This window comes from Aotus nancymaae, unplaced genomic scaffold, assembly GCF_030222135.1.
Source record: "Aotus nancymaae isolate 86718 unplaced genomic scaffold, 86718_ANA_hifiasm-v0.15.2.pri h1tg000092l, whole genome shotgun sequence".
Taxonomy (NCBI): domain Eukaryota; kingdom Metazoa; phylum Chordata; class Mammalia; order Primates; family Aotidae; genus Aotus; species Aotus nancymaae.
Window position 1 is genome coordinate 7,942,952 of NW_026988507.1, and position 22,404 is coordinate 7,965,355.

The 22,404-nt window shown below is 39.4% G+C and overlaps 2 protein-coding genes across 5 annotated transcripts in view; one reads left to right on the forward strand and one right to left on the reverse strand.

The window, feature by feature from the left end:
* YAF2 (YY1 associated factor 2) overlaps positions 1 to 22,404 on the forward strand; it is an 81,277-nt gene that overhangs the window by 28,069 nt on the left and 30,804 nt on the right. Inside the window, exon 2 of one of the 4 annotated variants that reach the window (XM_064369815.1) lies at positions 6,578 to 6,630. The exons of the other annotated variants lie outside the window; for them this stretch is intronic. Coding sequence (XP_064225885.1) covers positions 6,608 to 6,630 — 23 coding nt within the window. The 5' untranslated portion in view covers positions 6,578 to 6,607. The remainder of the gene's footprint in view (positions 1 to 6,577; positions 6,631 to 22,404) is intronic. 4 annotated transcript variants of the gene reach the window in all.
* Positions 10,217 to 11,969, reverse strand: LOC105726245 (histone H2B type 1-C/E/F/G/I-like). The gene is made up of 2 exons (XM_064369817.1): positions 11,939 to 11,969; positions 10,217 to 10,698 (listed from the first exon to the last, which is right to left on the reverse strand). Exon 2 carries the CDS (start codon positions 10,661 to 10,663, stop codon positions 10,283 to 10,285), a length of 381 nt encoding a protein of 126 aa, XP_064225887.1. The 5' UTR covers positions 10,664 to 10,698; positions 11,939 to 11,969; the 3' UTR covers positions 10,217 to 10,282.

The window sequence follows — 22,404 nt, forward strand, 5'->3', positions numbered from 1 at the left end:
ATAGAAGAAAAGATGACACTTAGAGAGGGTAGACTGAGCAGTTCCAATATATGTCTAATTGGAGTTTCAGAAGAGAGCTTACAACGAATAGTGGAGAAGCAATATTTAAGGAAAAATGATTCAGAATTTTCAAGAATTAAAATGGAAATTACAAAATAATTAGAACCACATCACAACAAAAGTGTTGTATCAAAATTTGAGGGATGCACAAAAAATGGTACTTAGGGATAAATTTATAATATTTAATATATGTGTTAGATTGAAAGATTGAAAACAAATGAGCCAGCTGTTCAATTTAAAAAAAACTAAAAAAGGAGACAGTAAAGCCAAAGGAAGAAGAAGAAATAATAGTGAAATAGAATTTGATAAGCTAGAAAATAATCAGCAACAGCTGGGTGTGGTGGCTCATGCCTGTAATCCCAGCACTTTGGGAGGCCAAGAGGGGTGGATCTTGAGGTCAGGAGTTCAAGACCAGCATGGCCAAGATGATGAAACCCCCATCTCTACTAAAAATACAAAAATTAGCTGGGCATGGTGGTGGGCACCTGTAATTCCAGCTACTCAGGAGGCTGAGGCAGGAGAATCACTTGAACACAGGAGGCGGAGGTTGCCGTGAGTGGAGATCTTGCCACTGCACTCCAGGCTGGGCAACAGAGCGAGACTCGGTATTGAAAAGCAAAAAAAGAAAAGAATCAGCAACAATAAAAACAATGTTGTGATAAGTCAAAGCTGATCATATTCAGTTGATTCTGGAAATACCCAAGAAAAATAGATGTTACAAATAGTCAAATTTTAAAAAGAGGTATAAGTACAACTATAATGGCAATTTTAAAAATTACAAGAAATCACCAATAATTTATATGTATGTAAATTATTGAGAGGAAGTTTCATTCTCTAGGAAATTTTTAAAAAAATTTGTACAAGACAAAGAAACAAAACCATTAAAGAAATTGAAGCTGTAGTAAATTTTTCCAAAATAAATAGGTGTTTTTTTTTTTAATAACAACTGTATTGAGATATTCACATACCATATCATTTACCTGGTTAAAGTATACAATTCAGTAGGTTTTAGTATTTTTACAGAGTTGTGCCAAGAATTACTGTAGTCGTTTTTAGAACATTTTCATCTCTCCTAACCCTCTATCCTTTGGCGTCTGCTAATCTACTTTTTATTTCTATAGATTGGCCTGTTGTGGACAGTTCGTAAAATGGAGTTATTCAATATGAGTTTCGGCGGGGGGGGATTGATTTCTTTCATTTAGCATGTTTTTTTTTTTTTTTTTTTTTGAGACGGAGTTTCGCTTTTGTTACCCAGGCTGGAGTGCAATGGCGCGATCTTGGCTCACCGCAACCTCCGCCTCCTGGGTTCAGGCAGTTCTGCCTCAGCCTCCTGAGTAGCTGGGATTACAGGCATGCGCCACCATTCCCAGCTAATTTTTTTGTATTTTTAGTAGAGATGGGGTTTCACCATGTTGACCAGGATGGTCTCGATCTCTTGACCTCGTGATCCACCCGCCTTGGCCTCCCAAAGTGCTGGGATTACAGGCGTGAGCCACTGCGCCTGGCCTCATTTAGCATGTTTTTAAGGTTCATCTACATTGTAGCATATGTCAGTACATTTTACTCTTTTTATATAGCCAAATAATAATACATCATCATGTAGATATACCACATTTTGTTTATTCATTTACCAGTTGATGGATGTTTGGATTGTTTTTTACTTTTTGGTTATTATGAATACTCCTTCTGTGAACTATTACAGTCCTATGTTGTTTCCAGGACCTCCCTCGGATGCTTAAGTCTCTGACATAAAAATGGCACAGTATTTGCATATAACTTATGTACATTCTTTCATATGCGTTACATGATCCCTAGATTATTTATAATATCTAATATAACCCAAGTGCTATGTAAGTAGTTATACTATATTGCCTAGGAATAATGACAAGGGAAAGAAGTCTGTACATAGTCAGTACAGACACAACTTTTGCCCTCAAATATTTTCAGTCTGCAATTGGTTGTATCCATGAATGCAGAACCCATGGATACGGAGGGCTGATTATGTATACCTAGGAGTGAAACTGCTGGGTCATGTGATACTGTGTGTTTAAACTTTTGAGGAACTGCAAGACTGTTTTCCAAAGCAGCTGCATCATTTTATTTTCCCTCTAGCAGTGTACAAGTGTTCACATTTTTCTGTACTGTCAACAATGCTTTTTATTGTCTGTCTGTCTTTTTTTTTTTTTTTTTTTTGAGACGGAGTTTCGCTTGTTACCCAGGCTGGAGTGCAATGGCACGATCTCGGCTCACCGCAACCTCCGCCTCCTGGGTTCAGGCAATTCTCCTGCCTCAGCCTCCTGAGTAGCTGGGATTACAGGCACGCACTACCATGCCCAGCTAATTTTTTGTATTAGTAGAGACGGGGTTTCACCATGTTGACCAGAATGGTCTCGATCTCTTGACCTCGTGATCCACCCGCCTCGGCCTCCCAAAGTGCTGGGATTACAGGCTTGAGCCACCGCGCCCGGCCTATTGTCTGTCTTTCTAATTATTGCCATTATAGTTTGTGTGAAGTGGTGTCAGAAGGAATAGTTTTTTTTTTTTTTTCTTTAGAGATGGGGTCTTGCTGTGCTGCTGAGACTGTAGTGCAATGGCTTTTCACAGGCATGATCATAGTGTACTACAACCTCAAACTCCTGGCCTCAGCAATTCTTCAGCCTCAGCATTTCAAGTATGAAGGAATGGTTTTAATGGTGATATTTGTGATTATAATTTTAGATATGCTTTTGGGGGACAGCTAATCCCAATCTTATACAAATTGACTCAGAGAACAGAAAAAGAGGGAAAGTTACCCTACCTGTTTATTAGGCAAGTTTAGCATTGAAATCTAGAATGGAAAGAATATACAAGTAAAAATATATTACATTCAGTCTTCCTTATGAACACATACATAACAGTTTTAATTGGGATAGAAATTTAAGGATAGTTCAATATTTGAAAATTGTTATCAATTTAATTTATAAGAAAATTTAGGAAAAAATCTAGATAAATTTAGTAAAATTATGGTAACACTCAGTACCCATTAATGTTTTTTAAAAACCCTCTTAAACTATGACCAGAAATGAGCTTTTTTTCTTACAGCAAAGGCTACCTTTCAGATAGCAAGCGTCATGCTTAATAGTGAAACTTTGGAAACATTCTCATAAAAGCCAAGTATAAGACAGATATATTTCCATCAATAAGGTAAGCAAAAAAGAAAATCCAAAAGGATTGGAAAGGAAGAAAAATTAGATGAAATTCTCCCTAGAAAATTTAAAAGAAATGAACATATTGTTTGTATTAATAAGAGAATTCAACATTGCTGGATACAAGGTCAGCATTCAAATTAGCAATGGCCAGTTAGAAAATAAAAAAGATCTCCTTAATAGGAAATTTATATAAATAGCCCAACATTTTATTAAAGGACATACAATTAGTCATAAATAAAAGGCAGGATATACTATATTTTTGAGTGGGAAGTTTATTTAAAATTTATTTAGTAATACTACTGAAAGTTATTTTGTGAATTTTATGTAGTTTCAGAGAAAAATCCTAGTAGGATTTTTTTTTGTGTGTGTGTGTGTGTGGAAAATGACCTTCATGTGCAAAATTAAAGGTTCAAGAATAACCAAGATAGTTTTGGAAGAAGAAAAAGAATGAGAAAGAACTTGCTCTGTTGGCTATCAAGACAAATTTAAAAATTGTGGTATTTAGCCCTGGGTGTGATGACTCACGCCTGCAATCTCAGCAATTTGGGAGACCCAGACGGGTGGATCACCTGAGATCAGGCATTCAAGAGCAGCTTGGCCAACATGGTGAAACCCCATCTCTACTAAAAACAAAAATTAGCTGGGTGTGGTGGCATGCATCTGTAATCTCAGCTACTCAGGAGGCTGAGGTGGGAGAATCACTTGAACCTGGGAGGCTGAGGTTGCAGTGAGCCGAGATTGTGCCATTACACATGGGAGACAAGAACGACACTTCATCTCAAAAAAAATAAAAATTATCCTATTTAGATTGAAATACTACATACAAAGAACAAACTGCTATGCATAACATAACATGAATCGCTCCCAGACTTAATGTTGAATGACATTAGTGAGACACAAGGCTTGCATATTGTATGATTTCATTCATAGGAAGCTCAAAAACAGGTAGAAATAACTATAGTGATAGAGAGTAGAATTGTGTCATCTTGGAAGCATGGTACTGATTGGGAAGGATCATGAGGGAGCCTTCTGGAGCATAAGGAATGTTAATAGTTTGGTCTGAGCTAGATCACACAGGGGTATATGTATTTAAAAGTCAAGCTGTACATTCAGTATTTGTTTTATGCTTTACTGTTTGTAAGTACCTTTGTTAAAAAAATATGACACTTGAAGTAATACAGTATTAGTATAGGAAAAGACAAACTAATAGAATAGGCTAGAAATGGCATTTCCTGGAACTAAGGAAAGAAAAAGTGGACTGTTGAATTGGTTTCCTAGTTGGGGGGAAAACTAGATCTCTGCTTCAAGCAATGTCTATCAGTAGGAAGGCATGGATAAATAACATATAGAATAGTTATACAATGGAGAATTACCTAGATCTATATTTAGACTACTATCATTAATTAGTATTTATTTCAATTTAAGAAACACCTTGTACTTTCTATGTCCAGCTATTGTTTTAAGCCCTTTATGAACCTTAACTGTTGTAATCCTCATGAAAAGTCAGAAAGAAGTACTATCTTTATCTTCATTTTGCATGTGGGAATACTGAAGCAAAGACGAGTAAATAACCTACTCTCATAGCTAGTAAATAGCAGAGCTGAGATTCAAAGCTAGGATTTGAACCTAACTTGGCTTCAGAGTCCACTATACCATGCTGCCTTTTGATGTGTATGAATATGGAGATACCTTATAAGTATAAGGAAAAGTTCATTTCAGAATTTATGTGTACAGTGTGATCTCATTTACCCAAATTTATGATAGTGGTTGCCTTTGGATAGGGTTGTGAGGTGAGGGAGATACACTGATGGTGGTGAAAGGAAACTAGCTTTATGGAACTGCATGTTTTTCCTTAAAGATGATGTATATTACTTTGTAGCTTTAAAAATAGTTATATGGAATATAGGCATATGCTTGTTTTTGTGAAAAGAAACACTGGAAGGATTGACCTTTATTGTTTTAATCTTCATTTATTCTTGATACTGGTTTAGAGTAGAAAAAGAGATTCGCTTGGTTCTGATGTAGTGGAGCAGCAGATAAGCACTAGGTACTAGGGACAGGAAGGTGAATAGGTTTCAGCCTCTCTCTTTAAGGAGTTCAGTTTTACAGGGAAAGAGATGAGGAAAACAATTTTGTTTCAGTTGATAAATGCAAATCTTTTTCCTTTCTTGTCACTATCCTTCCAAATACAAATAGGGTGAGGGAATGTCTTGATTTGGAGAACAGGAAACAGGCAGTGAAATACTGATGAAGATAGCACTTCTTTTTCTTTCTTTTTTTTTCTTTTTCAAGACGGAGTTTCACTTGTGTCCCAGGCTGGTGTGCGCTGGTGTGATCTCGGCTCACTGCAACCTCCGCCTCCTGGGTTCAAGCGATTCTCCTGCCTCAGCCTCCTGAGTAGCTGGGATTACAGGCATGTGCCACCATGCCTGGCCAATTTTGTATTTTTAGTAGAGATGGGATTTCTCCATGTTGGTCAGGCTAGTCTTGAACTCCCAGTCTCAGGTGATCTGCCCACCTCAGCCTCCCAAAGTGCTGGGATGACAGGCTTGAGCTACTGTGCCCGGCTGAACTAGCCACATTTTAAGTACTCAGTACCCACATGTAGTTCCTGTGTTGAACAGCACAGACTTAGAGCATTTGAAAAAGCTTTGGTGTTAATAATTCTGCTGTTACTCTTCAATAAAGGTGCCTCAGCTATCTTTTCTTTTATTTCTTCACCTGTTCGTGGGTGCTCATCTTTACTGTTAATCATTTGTAGTTTGAAATCCTGCTATCCATTCCTAAATTTGACAGAGCATTTAGGACTTTCTGTAAGTGTTCTCCGATATCTAGATCTACTTAATTTCTTTAGATAAAATGTGATGTTTCATTTTGATAAACTTCTGTTTTGTTTTGAGACAGGGTCTCTCACTCTGTTGCCCAGGCTGGAGTGCAGTGATGCGATCTCAGCTCACTGCAACTTCCCTTTCTTGGCTCAAGCCATTCTTCCACCTCAGCTTCCCAAGTAGCTGGAATTATAGACATGAGCCATCAACACTTGGCTAATTTTTGTAGTTTTTTGTAGAGACAGAGTTTTGCTGTGTTGCCCAGGCTGGTCTCAAACTCCTGAGCTCAAAGTGATCTGCCTCTCTCAGCCTTGCAAAGTGCTGGGATTATAGGCATGAGCCACTGTGCCTGGCTTCATTCTGATAAGCTTTTAATCAGAATATCGGCTCTGCTTTTTATCAGAATATCAGACTCTCTACATGGGCTAGAGTAGGTAGGATTATAATGATCATCATCTCCCTAAGGAAAGATCACTAACCTCTCCTTTTTTTGCTTTAAAGTTACTGCTGTGAACCAGAAGGATTCCTTACATGATGACTTATTTATTCATAAGGTGAGGCCCAGCATTTCACTTTATGGGGATTGGATATGCTTTCCCTAGCTACTAATTGCTTAGGGGTTTTCAAATCAACATATTTTTTGCTACTTTTTTCTCTAGTAGATACTATCAGAGAGTGAACATACTGGAAAGCAGAGCCATATCTAAGGTATAACATACGTGACTTAATATTTTGATAGTCTGTTGCTTTCATCTTTCCTAGATGAGGGACAGTTTAGAAGATTACTTTCAGTAAACGAATCTATAACTTCTAATCTAGTTATCCATGTATCCCAATTGCAGCAGAATTTTCTTTTTTTTTTTTTTTTTTTTTTGAGACGGAGTTTCGCTCTTGATACCCAGGCTGGAGTGCAATGGCACGATCTCGGCTCACCGTAACCTCCGCCTCCTGGGTTCAGGCAATTCTCCTGCCTCAGCCTCCTGAGTAGCTGGGATTACAGGCACGCACCACCGTGCCCAGCTAATTTTTTGTATTAGTAGAGACGGGGTTTCACCATGTTGACCAGGATGGTCTCGATCTCTTGACCTCGTGATCCACCCGCCTCGGCCTCCCAAAGTGCTGGGATTACAGGCTTGAGCCACCGCGCCCGGCCTTGCAGCAGAATTTTCTATAATTTATTTCAAATACTCTCAGACTTTACTCTTGTAAGATAAGATTAATTGGACTCTGAATATATAAATGTTAAGATTTTGAGGTTTTGAGGGTTACCTGTTTTCTTTTCTTTTTTTTTTTTGAGACGGAGTTTCGCTCTTGTTGCCCAGGCTGGAGTGCAATGGCGCAATCTCGGCTTACTGCAGCCTCCACCTCCTGGGTTCAAGCGATTTTTCTGCCTCAGCCTCCCAAGTAGCTGAGATAACAGGCATGCGCCACCATGCCCAGCTAACCTGTTTTCTTAAGTTGATTATTGTTTAATTTCTATACCCGTTCTGAGTGTCTAGTTATTCTTAGCCTACCTCTTTGTTACACCACCTCTATTCCCGCAGAATCTCAAACACAATTTTAGTTTAAATCTCCGCTGCCTTCAGGTCAAGTCAGACTCATCAGCTTTGTCTTTGAGCTTCAGATGACTGAAGTTCAGTAGGGACAAGTGATGGGTGGTATCGGTTTGCTCATAGTCTCGTTTAGTCCCCTCAATGTTGTCCTGCATAATGTTTCAAAGAAATTTAATTGCTGTCATTAAAAACCAAGAGCTTCCTCTTGGAATTTTTTATTTCCATCTTCTTTTTAAAAAAATAAGATCTAGCGACACAACTACCTTCGTTCATTGCAACAATTTGCACCATTTAGTTGGGGCTTTTGCTTTCAACCGCAGTCCCTGTTGCCTCTTCAATTTTTCTTACACCTGGTCCTCTTTATTCCTTTTTATTACTTGCCTAGTCTCTGTAGATAATTCAACTTGCAACCTTGTTCTAGATAATCTGGTCCCTAACTGCTACAAACTTTCTTTTCTTTATTGTGAAACTTCTGGTATAGCCAAAGGGACATCCTTTTTTTTTTTTGAGACAGAGTTTTGCTCTTGTTGCCCAGGTTGGAGTACAATGATGCAATTTTGGCTCACCACAATCTCTGCCTCCCAGGTTCAAGCAATACCTCCTGCCTCAGCCTTCTGAGTAGCTGGGATTACAGGCATGCACCACCATGCGCCTCTACTAAAAAATTTTGTATTTTTAGTAGAGATGGCTTTTCTCCATTTTGGTCAGGCTGGTCTCGAACTCCTGACCTCAGGAGGTGGGTGATCCACCCACCTCTGCCTCTCAAAGTGCTGGGATTACAGGTGTGAGCACCCAGCCCAGGACATCCTCTTTAACACAGTCCACACTCCTTAACATGGCTTGCAAATTGTTTCATGGTCTGGTTTCCGTTTACTTCTTCAGCCTTACCTCTTTGTATTCACCTGTATAAAGTTATGTCCCAGCCATATTCTCCACCCACTTAGAGGTGTTATGCTTTTCTCTTTCTGGCCTTTACACACACTGTAATCCCTGGATGCTGTTTTGCCTGTCCTCCCATTCTCTCTTTCTCTTTTTTTTTTTAAATTTTTATTTTTTGAGACAGAGTCTTGCTCCGTCATCCAGGCTGGAGTGCAGTGGCACGATCTTGGCTCACTGCAATCTCCACCTCCTGGGCTCAAGCAATTCTCTGGGCTCAAGCAATTCTCCTGGCTTAGCCTACTGAGTAGTTGGGATTTACAGGCATGTGCCACCACGTCTGGCTAATTTTTGTGTCTTTAGTAGAGACGAGGTTTCACCATGTTGGGCGGGCTGATCTCCAACTCCTGACCTCAGGTGATCTACCCACCTCGGCCTCCCAAAATGCTGGGATTATAGGTGTGAGCCCCTCTGCTGGGACTTGTCCTCCCATTCTCTGTCTCTGCTCTTGCAGCCCCTGCCTGCCACTGCTTCCCAGTACCACTTTAGTTAATTACTGTTCATTTCAGTCTTAATTTAGGTGTTATTCAGAAAGCTTTAGAAAGCCTTCTGTGCTCCCGTAGGATCTGTTTAGGTACCCATCCTCTATATTCCATAGCTGCCTGAATCTAACCCAGTCTCAACACACTGTAACTGGTTTGATAATCTGTTCTCTGCAGTGTTCTATCGCCTTTTTGAGGGGAGAACTGTGTCTTTACCTTTGATTTCTAATGCCCCTCCTAAAATAGGTATATTGTAAATATTTATTGAATGGATGACTCATTCCTCTAAGCTCTTTTAATAATTGTTAACTCTGAGCCTGTGTGGTTTCTATTGTACAGAATATTGTTTTCATCCTTTCAACTCTTGTTCATCCTCTGAGCTTCTACTAGGGGACCGTCCCTAATAAGACACTTTTTCCCCTGGCCTGTTTCAGTATCTACTTACCTTTTATTTCTTCAAATTCTGGTAATATTTTTTAGAAATCTTGTTTTAGCATTTGGCATTTGTTTCCTGTATGTTATTTTAAATTGAAGTTATATTTAATGCCATAGTTTCATTCTTAAGGCATTAAAATTTGTCAGTAATCTGTGCTTTACTTGATAGTATATTGCCAGCTAAAATAATATATTCATTGATTAGATTCATTCATGAGTCAAACCTTTATTTGCTGGATATTGCTCCTCATTTACAGAGAACTTGGATATCTAGCCAGAAGTTTTTCTGTCTCCCTTTATCTGTTTTGGACTTAGATTTTTTAAAAATCCGTTTTGGACTTCTTGCATAATAGCAATTAGTGGATGTACTTTAATTTATTTTATTTTTTTTTTAAGAGAAAAGGCATACAAATTTATTAATGTACAGGGCTGGGGGCCACAGAATGTTTACTCCAACCCCTCAGTGGGGTACAGAAGCTTATATACCCTTTCTCAGAGACAAAAGAGGAGATGGGTAATGTATACAATTATTTGAGGAACAGTGAATGATTATAAGCCAGAAGGAATGAAGCAGGGAGACAGAAATTAACTTGTAAATGATTCTCTTTGAAATCTAAATGAGACCAAGAGGCCAGCTTTACCTTGTGGAAAAGTCCATCCAGGTGTGGTTGCATTCCTCAGTCTTCTTTTCTGCAGTAGATAATGAGGTAACAGAAAGCAATTGTGCTTTTTTTTTTTTTTGGTAAGAAACTTTCTTGATCAGATCAGGAAATTCCAGAAAAGGTCCCTCCTTGGCAAGTTTACTTAGTGCTGGTGTACTTGGTGACGGCCTTGGTACCCTCTGACACGGCGTGCTTGGCCAGCTCCCCGGGAAGCAGCAGGCGCACGGCCGTCTGGATCTCCCTGGAGGTGATGGTCAAGCGCTTGTTGTAATGCGCCAGGTGGGAAGCCTCGCCCGCGATGCGCTCGAAGATGTCATTGACGAAGGAGTTCATGATGTCCATGGCCTTGGAGGACATGCCGGTGTCGGGGTGCACCTGCCTCAGCACCTTGTACATGTACACGGAGTAGCTCTCCTTGCGGCTGCGCTTGCACTTCTTGCCGTCCTTCTTCTGTGCCTTGGTCACGGCCTTCTTGGAGCCCTTCTTCAGGGCGGGAGCGGACTTGGCTGGCTCAGGCATGTGGAAGGCGAACCAAGATACGAAACGATCAGCAGCTAGTTCGAGGAAACGGGAAATAATCGGATGTACTTTAATTGCTTGTGTATTCTTCTCTTTCTCACACTGAACTATAAGGGGTGAAACCATGTCTGTCATATTAAAACTACCTGTTGGTGTAGTATTTTAACTAATATTGGAGTTTAGGAGATCTTGATGTTCAGTGTATACATGTTTGATATATGTCTGTACCGTGTTTTCAATAAGCTAGGCATGAGCATCTCATTTGTTTACATGTGAACTATTAGGGAGTTATTTAGACAGCTCCATTTGCATGTCTTCTAGACACCTCAAACTTAACATATGCAAAATTAAACTTATGTATATTTGCCTATTTTTACTGGAATGTATATTTCATTGGGGGGTATTTCTGTACACCTGTAACATAGGGCCTGGACGATAGAATTTAACAAATGTTTATTAAATGAGTGAATGACTGTACAATACCAAAAAATTTTTATGTTACTGATTTAGAGTTTTATTATAGGACATAATTAGATATATAAGAATGGCTTAGATTTATTTATTTATTTTGAGAGGAAGTCTCACTCTGTCATTCAGGCTGGAGTGCAGTGGCATGATCTGGGCTCACTGCAACCTCTGCATCTTGGGTTCAGGCAACTCTCCTGCCTCAGCCTCCCGAGTAGCTGGGATTACAGGCGTCTGCCACCACACCTGGTTGATTTTTGTATTTTTAGTAGAGATGGGTTTTCACCATGTTGGCCAGACTGGTGTTGAACTCCTGACCTCAGGTGATCTGCCTATTTTGGCCTCCCAAAGTGGTGGGATTACAGGCGTTAGCCACCACACCTGGCTGGCCTAGATTTATTTTATCTCACAACTTGTTGCCTAGAGCTTGCAGCACTGGAAGTTGCTCTGGGTGAGTCATTGAGTGAGTAGTGAATGAATGTGAAGGCCTAGGAAATTATTGTATGCTACTGTAGATTTTATAAACACTGTACATTTAGGCTATGTTAAATTTATTTTTAAAATTTTATTTCTTTAGTAATAAATTAACCTTAGCTTAATTTAATGTTTTTACTTTATAAGCTATATAATTTTTTTAACTTTTTCACTTTTGTAGTGACACTTAGCTTAAAATGCAAACTTACTATACAAAAGTACAAAAATACAAGTATTTTCTTTCTTTATATCCTTATTCTGTGTGCTTTCTCCGTTCAAAAAATTTTTTTTATTACATTTTAAACTGTTGTTAACAGTGAAGACACAAACACATACATTAGCCTAGGCATACAGAGTCAGGATCATCAGTATCACTGTCATCTTCTTCTGTCTTATCTTGCTGGAAGATCTTCAGGGGCAATAACATGCATGGAGCTGTCATCTCCTGTGATAACAATGGCTGGTTAGGCGTGGTGGCTCATGCCTGTAATCCTAGAACTTTGGGAGGCTGATGCAGGCAGATCGCTTGAGCCCAGGAGTTGGAAACCAGCCTGGGAAACATGGTGAAACCCTGTCTCTACAAAAAATACAATAAAATTAGCTGGGTGTTCACACATCTGTAGTCCCAGCTACTCAGGAGGGTGAGGTGGGAGGATCACTTGAGCTCAGGAGGTCAAGGCAGCTGTAGTGAGTCAGGATCTTACCATTGCACTCCAGTCTGAGTGACAGAGTGAGATCCTGTCTCAACAAAAAAACAAAACCAACAATACCTTCTGGAATACCTCCTGAAGGGCCTGCATGAGGCTGTTTACAGTTATAAATTCCAAGGAATACACTCTAAAATAGTGATAAAAAATAGTAAACACATAAACTAGTAACAATTATTTATTATCTTTATCAAGTTTTATGGACTATACATAATTGTATGTGCTATGCTTTTTTTTTGAGCGGGAGTCTCATTCACTCTGTTGCCCAGGCTGGAGTGCAGCAGCGCGATCTTGGCTCACTGCTGCCTCCGCCTTCCCAGTTGAAGCAATTCTCCTGCCTCAGCCTCCGTAGCAGCTGGGATTACAGGTATGCACCACCACACCCAGCTGATTTTTGTGTTTTTAGGAGAGACAGGGTTTCACCATGTTGGCCAGACTGGTCTCAAACTCCTGGCCTCAAATGATCTATCCGCCTGGGCCTCCCAAAGTGCTGGGATTACATGTGTGAGCCACTGTACCCAGCCGGTATGTGCTATACTTTTATCTGACAGGCAGCACAGTAGGTTTGTTTATATCAGCATCGCCACAAACACATAAGTATTATGTGATGTTATGACAGCTACTTCACTAGGTGATAAGAATTTGTCAGCTTCATTATCTTAGTGAACCACTGTCACATACGTGGTTTGTTGTTGACCAAAACGTTGTTATACAGCATGACTATGTTTAAGAGTAACTTTGCAAAGAACTAGAAGTAAACATACTGACTGTATGTTTAAAAGTAACTTTGCAGGCCTGGCGCAGTGGCTCAAGCCTGTAATCCCAGCACTTTGGGAGGTCGAGGCGGGCAGATCTCAGGGTCGAGAGATCAAGACCATCCTGGCCAACATGGTGAAACCCTGTCTCTACTAAAAATACAAAAATTAGCTGGGCATGGTGGCATGCGCCTGTAATCCCAGCTATTCAGGAGGCTGAGGCAGGAGAATTGCTTGAACCCGGGAGGCGGAGGTTGCAGTGAGCTGAGATTGTGCCACTGCACTCCAGCCTGGCCCCTGGCGACAGAGTGAGACTCTGTCTCAAAAAAAAAGAAAAAAGGCCGGGCGCGGTGGCTCAAGCCTGTAATCCCAGCACTTTGGGAGGCCGAGGCGGGTGGATCACGAGGTCAAGAGATCGAGACCATCCTGGTCAACATTGTGAAACCCCGTCTCTACTAATACAAAAAAATTAGCTGGGCATGGTGGCGCGTGCCTGTAATCCCAGCTACTCAGGAGGCTGAGGCAGGAGAATTGCCTGAACCCAGGAGGTGGAGGTTGCGGTGAGCCGAGATCGCGCCATTGCACTCCAGCCTGGGTAACAAGAGCGAAACTCCGTCTCAAAAAAAAAAAAAAAAGAAAAAAAAAGTAACTGTGCAAAGAACTAGAAGTAAACTATGTAACTCCAAAATTGGGTGGGGGAAGAGGAAGACTGATAGTACTACCTTGACTAGTATCTTTAAATCCATTCACTTCTATCTCTACCATTTGTCAGCTACCCCAAGCCACCATTTCTTTTCTGGGCTACCATATCATGTGCTACTTAGTCTCTCCAATTCCATATGTGTTTTAAAAATTAAAATATAATCGAAGTCACATCTCCTTAAAAGTATTTCAAGGTACTTATTGTACCTAGAATAAAATCCAGGTTGTATTGTTTTGTTTTGTTTGAGACAGGGTCTCACTGTGTTGCCCAGGCTGGAGTGCGGTGGCACGATCACAGCTCACTGCAGCCTTGACCTCCCAGGCTCAAGTGATCCTACCACCTCAGCCTTGTGAGTAGCTGGGCCCACAGGCATGTGCCATGATTCCCAGCTAATTTTTTTTTTTTTTTTTGTGTGTGTGTGTGTGTATGTGTGGAGATGAGGTCTCGCTGTGTTGCCCAGGATGGTCTTGATCTCTGATCCCTGTCTCAGTTTCCCAGAATGTCTACACTTTGGATTTCAGGTATGTGGCACGATGCTTGGCTGAAATCTAGATTCTTTAACATGGCTCATAAAGCCGTAGTGGCCTGGTCTACCTCTCAAGTTTTAGCTCATTTAATTTTTCCCCTTATTCAATATTCTTTTTTTTCTTTTTTCTTTTTCCTCCTCCTTCCTCCTTCAATATTCTCTAGCCTTATTAACTTTCTTTCAGTTTCTATAACACTCTTTGTGTTATTTAAATCTAATGGATTTTTTTTTTTTTTTTTTGAGACAGAGTCTTGCTCTCTTTCCCAGGCTGGAGTATAATGGCACGATCTTGGCTCACTGCAACCTCTGCCCCCTGGGCTCAGGTGAGCTCATACAGCTAATTTTTGTATTTTTAGCAGAGATGGGTTTTCACCATGTTGGCCAGGCTGGTCTTGAACACTCCTGACCTCAAGTGATCTGTCCATATTGGCCTCCCAAAGTGCTGGGATTACAGGCATGAGCCACCGTGTGTGGCCAAATTTTTCTTGATTCTTATTTACCCCTACTCCTGTTAGAACCTCTCATGGTATTGGGTAGGGTGGGGAAAAATGAACAGCACAGTTTGTAATTACATATATGTAGCTTGGGAAAAATGAACAGCCCAGTTTGTAATTATATATATGTAGCTAAATTTTTTTTGTTAACCACTGTATTCCTTCCTAACACTAAGCATGATGCTTGGCACATAGTAGGTGCTCAATGTGAAATAAGTGTATAGCAAAAGAAGGAAAAATTCAGAGAAAACATGGCCCATGACATAAGCTTAGCTATTAAGCCAGATTTACATTAGATTAAATATAAAACCCACCTATACACTTAGTGTTTAGAAACACACTAGAACAAAATTACTAGGGGGATTGGAAATAAATGGATGGTCAAAAAAAGATACTAAGCAAATATAAGCACAAAAAAATCAATGGATTTGTATTATTAGAAAAAGTTGAATTAAAAGCAGTAAACATCAGGTGAGAAAGAGACTGTGATAATCTAGAGTATAGTTTCTAATATAAAGAGAGCCACAGATCTTTACTTTTTAAAGATGAAACACAAAAGTATTTAGAGTGAAACTATATAAATTGAGGGAGGAAGAGAGAGACACTAATAGGAGTACTTTAACAGCAATAGTAGACTTTAAAAATATTTTCAGTCCTTGCCACATCAAAGAGAGAAAGAAATCTAAAGAATTTGAGTCATATAATTTGTCTATCTGATTTGTAAGCTGATGTAATAAATGTATCATTCTGTTATTGTAAAGAGAAAAAATACTTTAAAAATTCTCCTTAGAACATTTAAAAAAAGGTTGTATTTTTAAACATTTTAAATAAATAAAGCTGAAAAAAATTAAAAGTAGAAATATTATCAACCACATACTCTACAATGAAATTTTAGGTTAATAACAAAAGCGAGAGCCAGAAACCAAACCACCAAACCTTTTCAAATCCCAAAACTAAAACCTCAATTACTTGAATTTAAAAATGTAAAATTATTGTCCTTCAAAAAAGAAAAAACTTAGGTCAGAGGTCTAAAGATATTGCAAACTAGCAACTATAGTAGAAAATAATTACAATGAAAGACATCAGTGATATATAGGACACAAGTAAAATTATTTCTTTTTTAAATTATTTTATATTTATTTTTAAAAACAGGGTTTCTTCATGTTGGTCAGGCGAGTCTTGAACTCCTGACCTCAGGTGATCCGCCTGCCTCGGCCTTCCAAAGTCCTGGGATTACAGGCATGAGCCACCACACCTGGCCTAAGTAAAATTATTTCTAAGAATTTCATTACTAGAAAATGAAAACAAACATTCAGCAAAATAATTTAATACAAGAATAACAAACCTAAGGAAAGCTCGAAAAAGTAATTGGTGAAGATAAAGAATAGTAAGTGATGAATTAGCAGAAAAAAAAAAGTTAAATAAAATAGAACTTGTCCTTTAAAAGACTAGCTAACAATCTTTTTTCAACAAAGGGAGAAAGTACAAAAAGCAAAACTAGGATTATGAAAAAGAAGTAACTATAAACAATATTAACAATTTTAAAATTTTCTTACTTAGTTTTTTGAGACAGGGTCGCATTCACTCTGTTGCCCAGGGTGGAGTGCTGTGGCACTGTCACAGCTCACTGCAGCTTCCGCCTCCCAGACTCAAGAGGTCCTCCTTCCTCAACCTCCAAAGTAGCTGGGACTACAGGCTCATGCCGCCATGCCCAGCTCATGTCTAGAATTTTTTTGTGGAGATGTGGTCTTACTGTGTTGCTCAGGCTGGTATCAAACTCCTGGCTTCAAGTGATCCTTTAGCCTCAACCTCTCAAAGTGCTGGGATTACAGACATAAGCCACCATGCCCAGCAAAAACAATCTTAATAAGACGATAAAGTAAATTGTAATGGCATTGTATAATATGCTAAAACAGCATATTTTGTCTACTGAGACTCATCTGGAAAGAAATAGTTTTTTTTAATTAAAAAAAGCATAGTTTGATTAAGATTTATGTTCAACCCTTTGAGAATTAAATGTAGCTGCTTTTATTATTTAGAAAGTATATGCTGTAGTGAATATGTACACTATTGACCTGTTTTCTTGTGCTGATCATTTTTATGTGAATTATTATGAAAATGTGCTTATCCTAGAGTAATTTTCTTTTGGTACATGCTATCTGTAGCCTACACCATCAATTGGTACTTATGAAACTCCATCTAATATTAGTATTAACCTAAGAAACAATTAGAAATGTAAAATTTCTTAAGATTTTATATTTGTTGCAAAAAGGTATATGCCATATGTTTAATTTATAATGTATGTATCATACTTAAACATCAGATACATATAGACAATATGTATGTGTGTACCTATGCACAGTCACACACACACGAGTCAAACTAGCAAATTTTAACATTTCTGCTACTGTGCATCATCATGCTGTCAGGCCCCTAATGGTTCTCCTTGCTTCCAGTCTGTCTCTCATGCCCTTGCATTGTTAGTGGTGTGGATTTGAAAATTCATTCAGTGTTAAACTTTTAGTTATAGGACATTTCAAATGTCTGCAAAAACAGAATAGTATTAAAAAATCCTAATAAAGATTGAGCTTGTGATAGATAACTGCCTGTTCTTTCTGATTCAAATCCAGGCTCCAGACCAGTTAATGTATCAATCACAATTCTCCATATCCTGCCTCTAATTTGCTTTTCCAGCTTATGTCTTGTTGTAAGCCCAGTATGCAGTTGTACTTGATTATTTACTAATAGATTTTCTGAAAAGGATTTGGAAATTTTATACATCTTCTTGACATTGTGACTTTGCTCATAGTACTCTCTCTACCTTAACTGCCCTGCTTCTCAACTCCATCTGTTGAAATTTTACACACACTCTAGGCTCAGTTTAAAAGTCATCTCTATAGGAAGGCTTTCATGACACATTTCCACTCTGACTCTTCCAGTTGTAGGTATAGTCTCAGCATTACCTATCTCTTGTATTTATTCCACAAATATTTGAAAGTATACTACGTTCTGATTCATGACTGGATTCATCATGTCTGTTTCTTCTACGAAATTGAGGCTCCATGATGTTAACAACTGTCTATCTTCATCTTTTAGTCTCCTCTTGCATTTAGCACAGTACCTTGCACATAATAGAAGGAAGCTTTGAAGTGAATAGTGTCTCAACAGTGAACTTTTTTGGTAAATAGATTATTATATGATAAAATTGTACATGTGAATACTTAGAAGATTTTTAAATGAAGAAAAAAAATACATTTCTGGCTAAGTGCTGTGGCTCATGCCTGTAATCCCAGCAGTTTGGGAGGCTGACGTAGGCGGATCACATGAGACCAGGAGTTCAAGACTAGCCTGGCCAGCATGGTGAAACCCTGTCTTTACTAAAAATACAAAAATTAGTGGGCATAGTGGTGCATGCCTGTAATCCCAGCTACTCGGGAGGCTGAGACATGAGAATTGCTTGAGCCTGAGAGGTGGAGGTTGTAGTGAGCCAAGATTGCACCACTGACAGGGTGTGAGACTCTGTCTCAAAAAAAAACAAAAAAAAGCAAAATATGTATTTCAAAGTTCAGAGCATATAGCTAAGGACAAGATAATTAAATGATCTTAGAAGCCAAGAAATAATGACAGACTAAAATATTTTGAATACATTGATTTATTCTATTCATTTGATTAGCTCTATTCCTATTCCTCTTCCTTTTTATGTCTTCTGTACTCCTCTTTCCCACAGCAGAAACCACTGTCTTTTCACATGTTTTTGATAAACACATTTATTATCTGTTTTTGTGTGACAAACTACCCCAGAACATTTATTTTCTCACAGTTCCTGTGACTCAGGAATTTGGGAGCAGCTTAGCTGGGTGGCTCTGGTTCTTGGTTTCTCCTGAAGGTGCAACTGAAATATTAACTGATGCCGCAGTTACCTGAAGGCTTGACTCAGCTGGAACATTTTCTTCCAAGATGGCTCATGGAGCTGCTTGAGTGCCCTCATGATGTAAGAGCTGGCTTCCCCCAGAGTGAGTGATCCAGGAGTAAACAAGGTGAAAGTCACAGTGTCTTTTGTGACTTAGCCCCAGAAATCCTACTTCGTCATTTCTGCAGTGTCCTGTTTATAGAAGTCAGCCGTATTCAGTGTGGGAAGGCTATGCAAGGGCATGAATGCCAAGAGATGTGAACCTCAAAGAATAACTACAAATAGTTATTATTTATTAATACTTATTTGTAAGACAATGTATTAAGCTATTTTCATGCTGTGTATGTTTTACTCCTCACAATTACTGTTTTATAAAAGAGAAATGAGGATTTATTTTATTTTATTTTTGAGACAGAGTCTCGCTCTGTCACCCAGGCTAGAGTGCAGTGGCATGATCTTGGTTCACGGCAACCTCTGCCTCCTGGGTTCAAGCAGTTCTCTGTCTCAGCCTCCCGAGAAGCTGGGATTACAGGCGCCTGCCACTATGCCTAGCTAATTTCTGTATTTTTAGTAGAGACAGGGTTTCACCATCTTGGCCAGGCTGGTCTTGAACCCCTGGCCTCATTGATCCACCTGCCTTGGCCTTCCAAAGCGCTGGGATTACAGGCATAAGCCACTGTGCCTGGCCAAGAAATGAGGATTTTTAAGTAAGTATCAGAGTAGGATTTGAATTCAGGCAATCTGACTTCAGAGCCAAGCTGTTAAACATTATCCCATTGTATCTCAATCTTCAGTATTCTTGGAACACAAAGAATATAGAAGCATACCACTAATTTTTGGTAAATTTAAAAAATAAAATCACATCTTAAGTAATAAAAACAGGCATCTTCTGAAATACAGGAGGAAAAAGAAAAAAGTAATAAAAACAGGCTGGGCTTAGTGGCTCACGCCTGTAATCCCAGCACTTTGGGAGGCCAAGGCAGGAGGATGGCTTGAGGCCAGGAGTTCGAGGTCACAGTGAGCTATGATTGTCCCACTGCACTCCAGCCTGGGTGACACAGCAAAATCCTATCAGTCAATCAATCAGTAAATAAATACAATAAAAATAAATAAAAATAAAAAATAATAGTAATAATCAATAATTAGTACTTAAAATAACAATTATTCATAATAAACCAAATCGTGAAAGTGATATTGTATCTTAGATTCTATTTAGGGCTCCTGAGCTTGAACTATATAGAACAGGTTCCCCATTTAGTATGTTTCATTTCCTCTCTTAATTTCTACTACCTATGCTAATTTCTATGCTAATTTAAAATTACAGTTTGCTGAATTGGTAGCAAGCAATGACTTGCCCAGATAATTCTGAATATTCAGATTGAACTTCCAGAAACTAAGAATAATTTCCTACGAATGGCTATTTCTTTTACTCTCAGACCCTTGATGAGCTTTGTCCCTCTAAAATGCTAACAGTTTGAATAGTCCAAATTGAGGTATTGGAAAATTTAATACTAATCTGCTTCCTGGTTACTCCTAGTGGGAAAGTTAATATTTTTTCTTTTCTTTTTCTTTCTCTTTTTTTTTTTTTGAGATGGAGTTTTGCTCTTGTCGCCCAGGCTGGAGTGCAATGATGTGATCTCAGCTCACTGCAACCTCCGCCTCCCGGGTTCAAGCAGTTTTCCTGCCACAGCCTCTTGAGTAGCTTGGGATTACAAGCTCTGCCACCATGACCACCTACTTTTTGTGTTTTTAATAGATGTGGGGTTTCACCATGTTGGTCATGCTGGTCTCAAACTCCCGACCTCAGGTGATCCACCTGCCTCGGGGAAAGTAAATTTCTTGAAGATAAACCCTTATATACCATATTTGCTTTTATTTGTTTATTTTTATTATTTTTTTTTTGAGGTGGAGTTTCGCTCTGTCACCCTGGCTGGAGTGCCTTGGTGCCATCTCAGCTGACTGTAACCTCCACCTACTAGGTTCAACAATTCCCTGCCTCAGCCTCCCAAGTAGCTGGGATTATATGCATGCACCAGCACACTGGGCTACTTTGTGTGTGTGTGTGTGTGAGTGAGATGGAGTCTTGCTGTATCGTCCAGGCTGGAGTGCAGTGGCGTGATTTGGCTGAGTGCAAACTCTGCCTCCCTGGTTCAAGCAATTCTTCTGCCTCAGCCTCCCAGGTAGCTGGGATCACAGGCAAACGCCACCATGCCTGGCTAATTCTTGTATTTTTAGTAGAGACAGGGTTTCACTATGTTTGCCAGGCTGGTCTCGAACTCCTGACCTCGTGATTCACCCTCCTTGGCCTCCCAGAGTTCTGGGATTACAGGCGTGAGCTACCACACCCAATGTGACACTTTTTTTTCTCTTTTTGAGATGGAGTTTGGCTCTGTCACCCGGGCTGGAGTGGAATGGTGGGATCTCAGCTCACTGCAACCTCCAGCTACCAGGTTCTAGTGACTCTCCTGCCTCAGCCTTCTAAGTAGCTGGGATTACAGGCATGCACCACCATGCTCAGCTAATTTTGTATTTTAGGGGTTTCACCATGTTGGCCAGGCTGGTCTTGAACTCCTGACCTCAGGTGACCCACCTGCCTCGGACTCCCAAAGTGCTGGGATTACAGGCGTGAGCCACTGCACCCAGCCCAGCCTGACTTTAAAATTAAAAATTAAATTTGTTGTATTGTGCCCTGTATCTAGAACACTGCAATAAAGCAAGTCACATGAAGGTTTTGGTTTCCTAGTACATATAAAAGTTATGTTTATACCATGCTGTAGTCTGTTAAATGTATAACAGCATTATGTTCAAAAGTAACAATGTACATGCCTTAATTTAAAAATACGTTATTGTGGCTGGGCACGGTGGCTCAATTCTGTAATCCCAGCACTTTGAGAGGCCGAGGCAGGTGGATCATGAGGTCAGGAGTTCCAGATCAGCCTGGTCAACATGGTGAAACCCCATCTGTAGTAAAAAAAAAAATACAAAAAAAAAAAAAAAAGAAGCCGGGCATGGTGGTGCGAAACCGTAATATCAGCTGCTCCAAGAGGCTGAGGCAGGAGAATTGCTTTAACCTGGGAGGCAGAGCTTGAAGTGAGCTGAGATTGCGCCACTGCACTCCAGCCTGGTGACAGAGTGAGACTCCGTCTTAAAAAAAAAACAAACAAACTTTATTGCAGAAATTTGAATGACCATCTGAGCTTTCAGCTAGTTGTAATCTTTTGCTGGTAGCAGATCTTCCATTGATATTGATGGCTGCTGAGTGATCAAGGTTGGGGTGGCTGTAGCAATTTTTAAAATTAAGGCAATAAAGTTTCTTCATCGATTAACTCTTCCTTTAATGAAAGATTCTCTGCAGCATGCAGTGCTGTTTAATAGCATTTTACCCACAGCAAAACTTCTTTGAAAATTTGAGCCAGTCCTCTCAAGCCTTGTTGCTTCTTTATCAATTAAGTTTATTTAATATTCTAAATCCTTTGTTGTCATTTAAACTATGTTCATAGGACCTTCACCAAGAGTAGATTCCATATCAAGAAACCACTTTATGTGTTCATCTGTAATAAGCAATTCCTCATCTGTGAAAGTTTGATTATGAGATTGCAGCAATTCAGTCACATCTTCATGTTCCACTAATTCTAGTTCTTCATGTTCCACTAATAGTTCTGTTTTTTTTTTTTTTTTTTTCTTTTTTGCGACAGTCTGACTCTGTT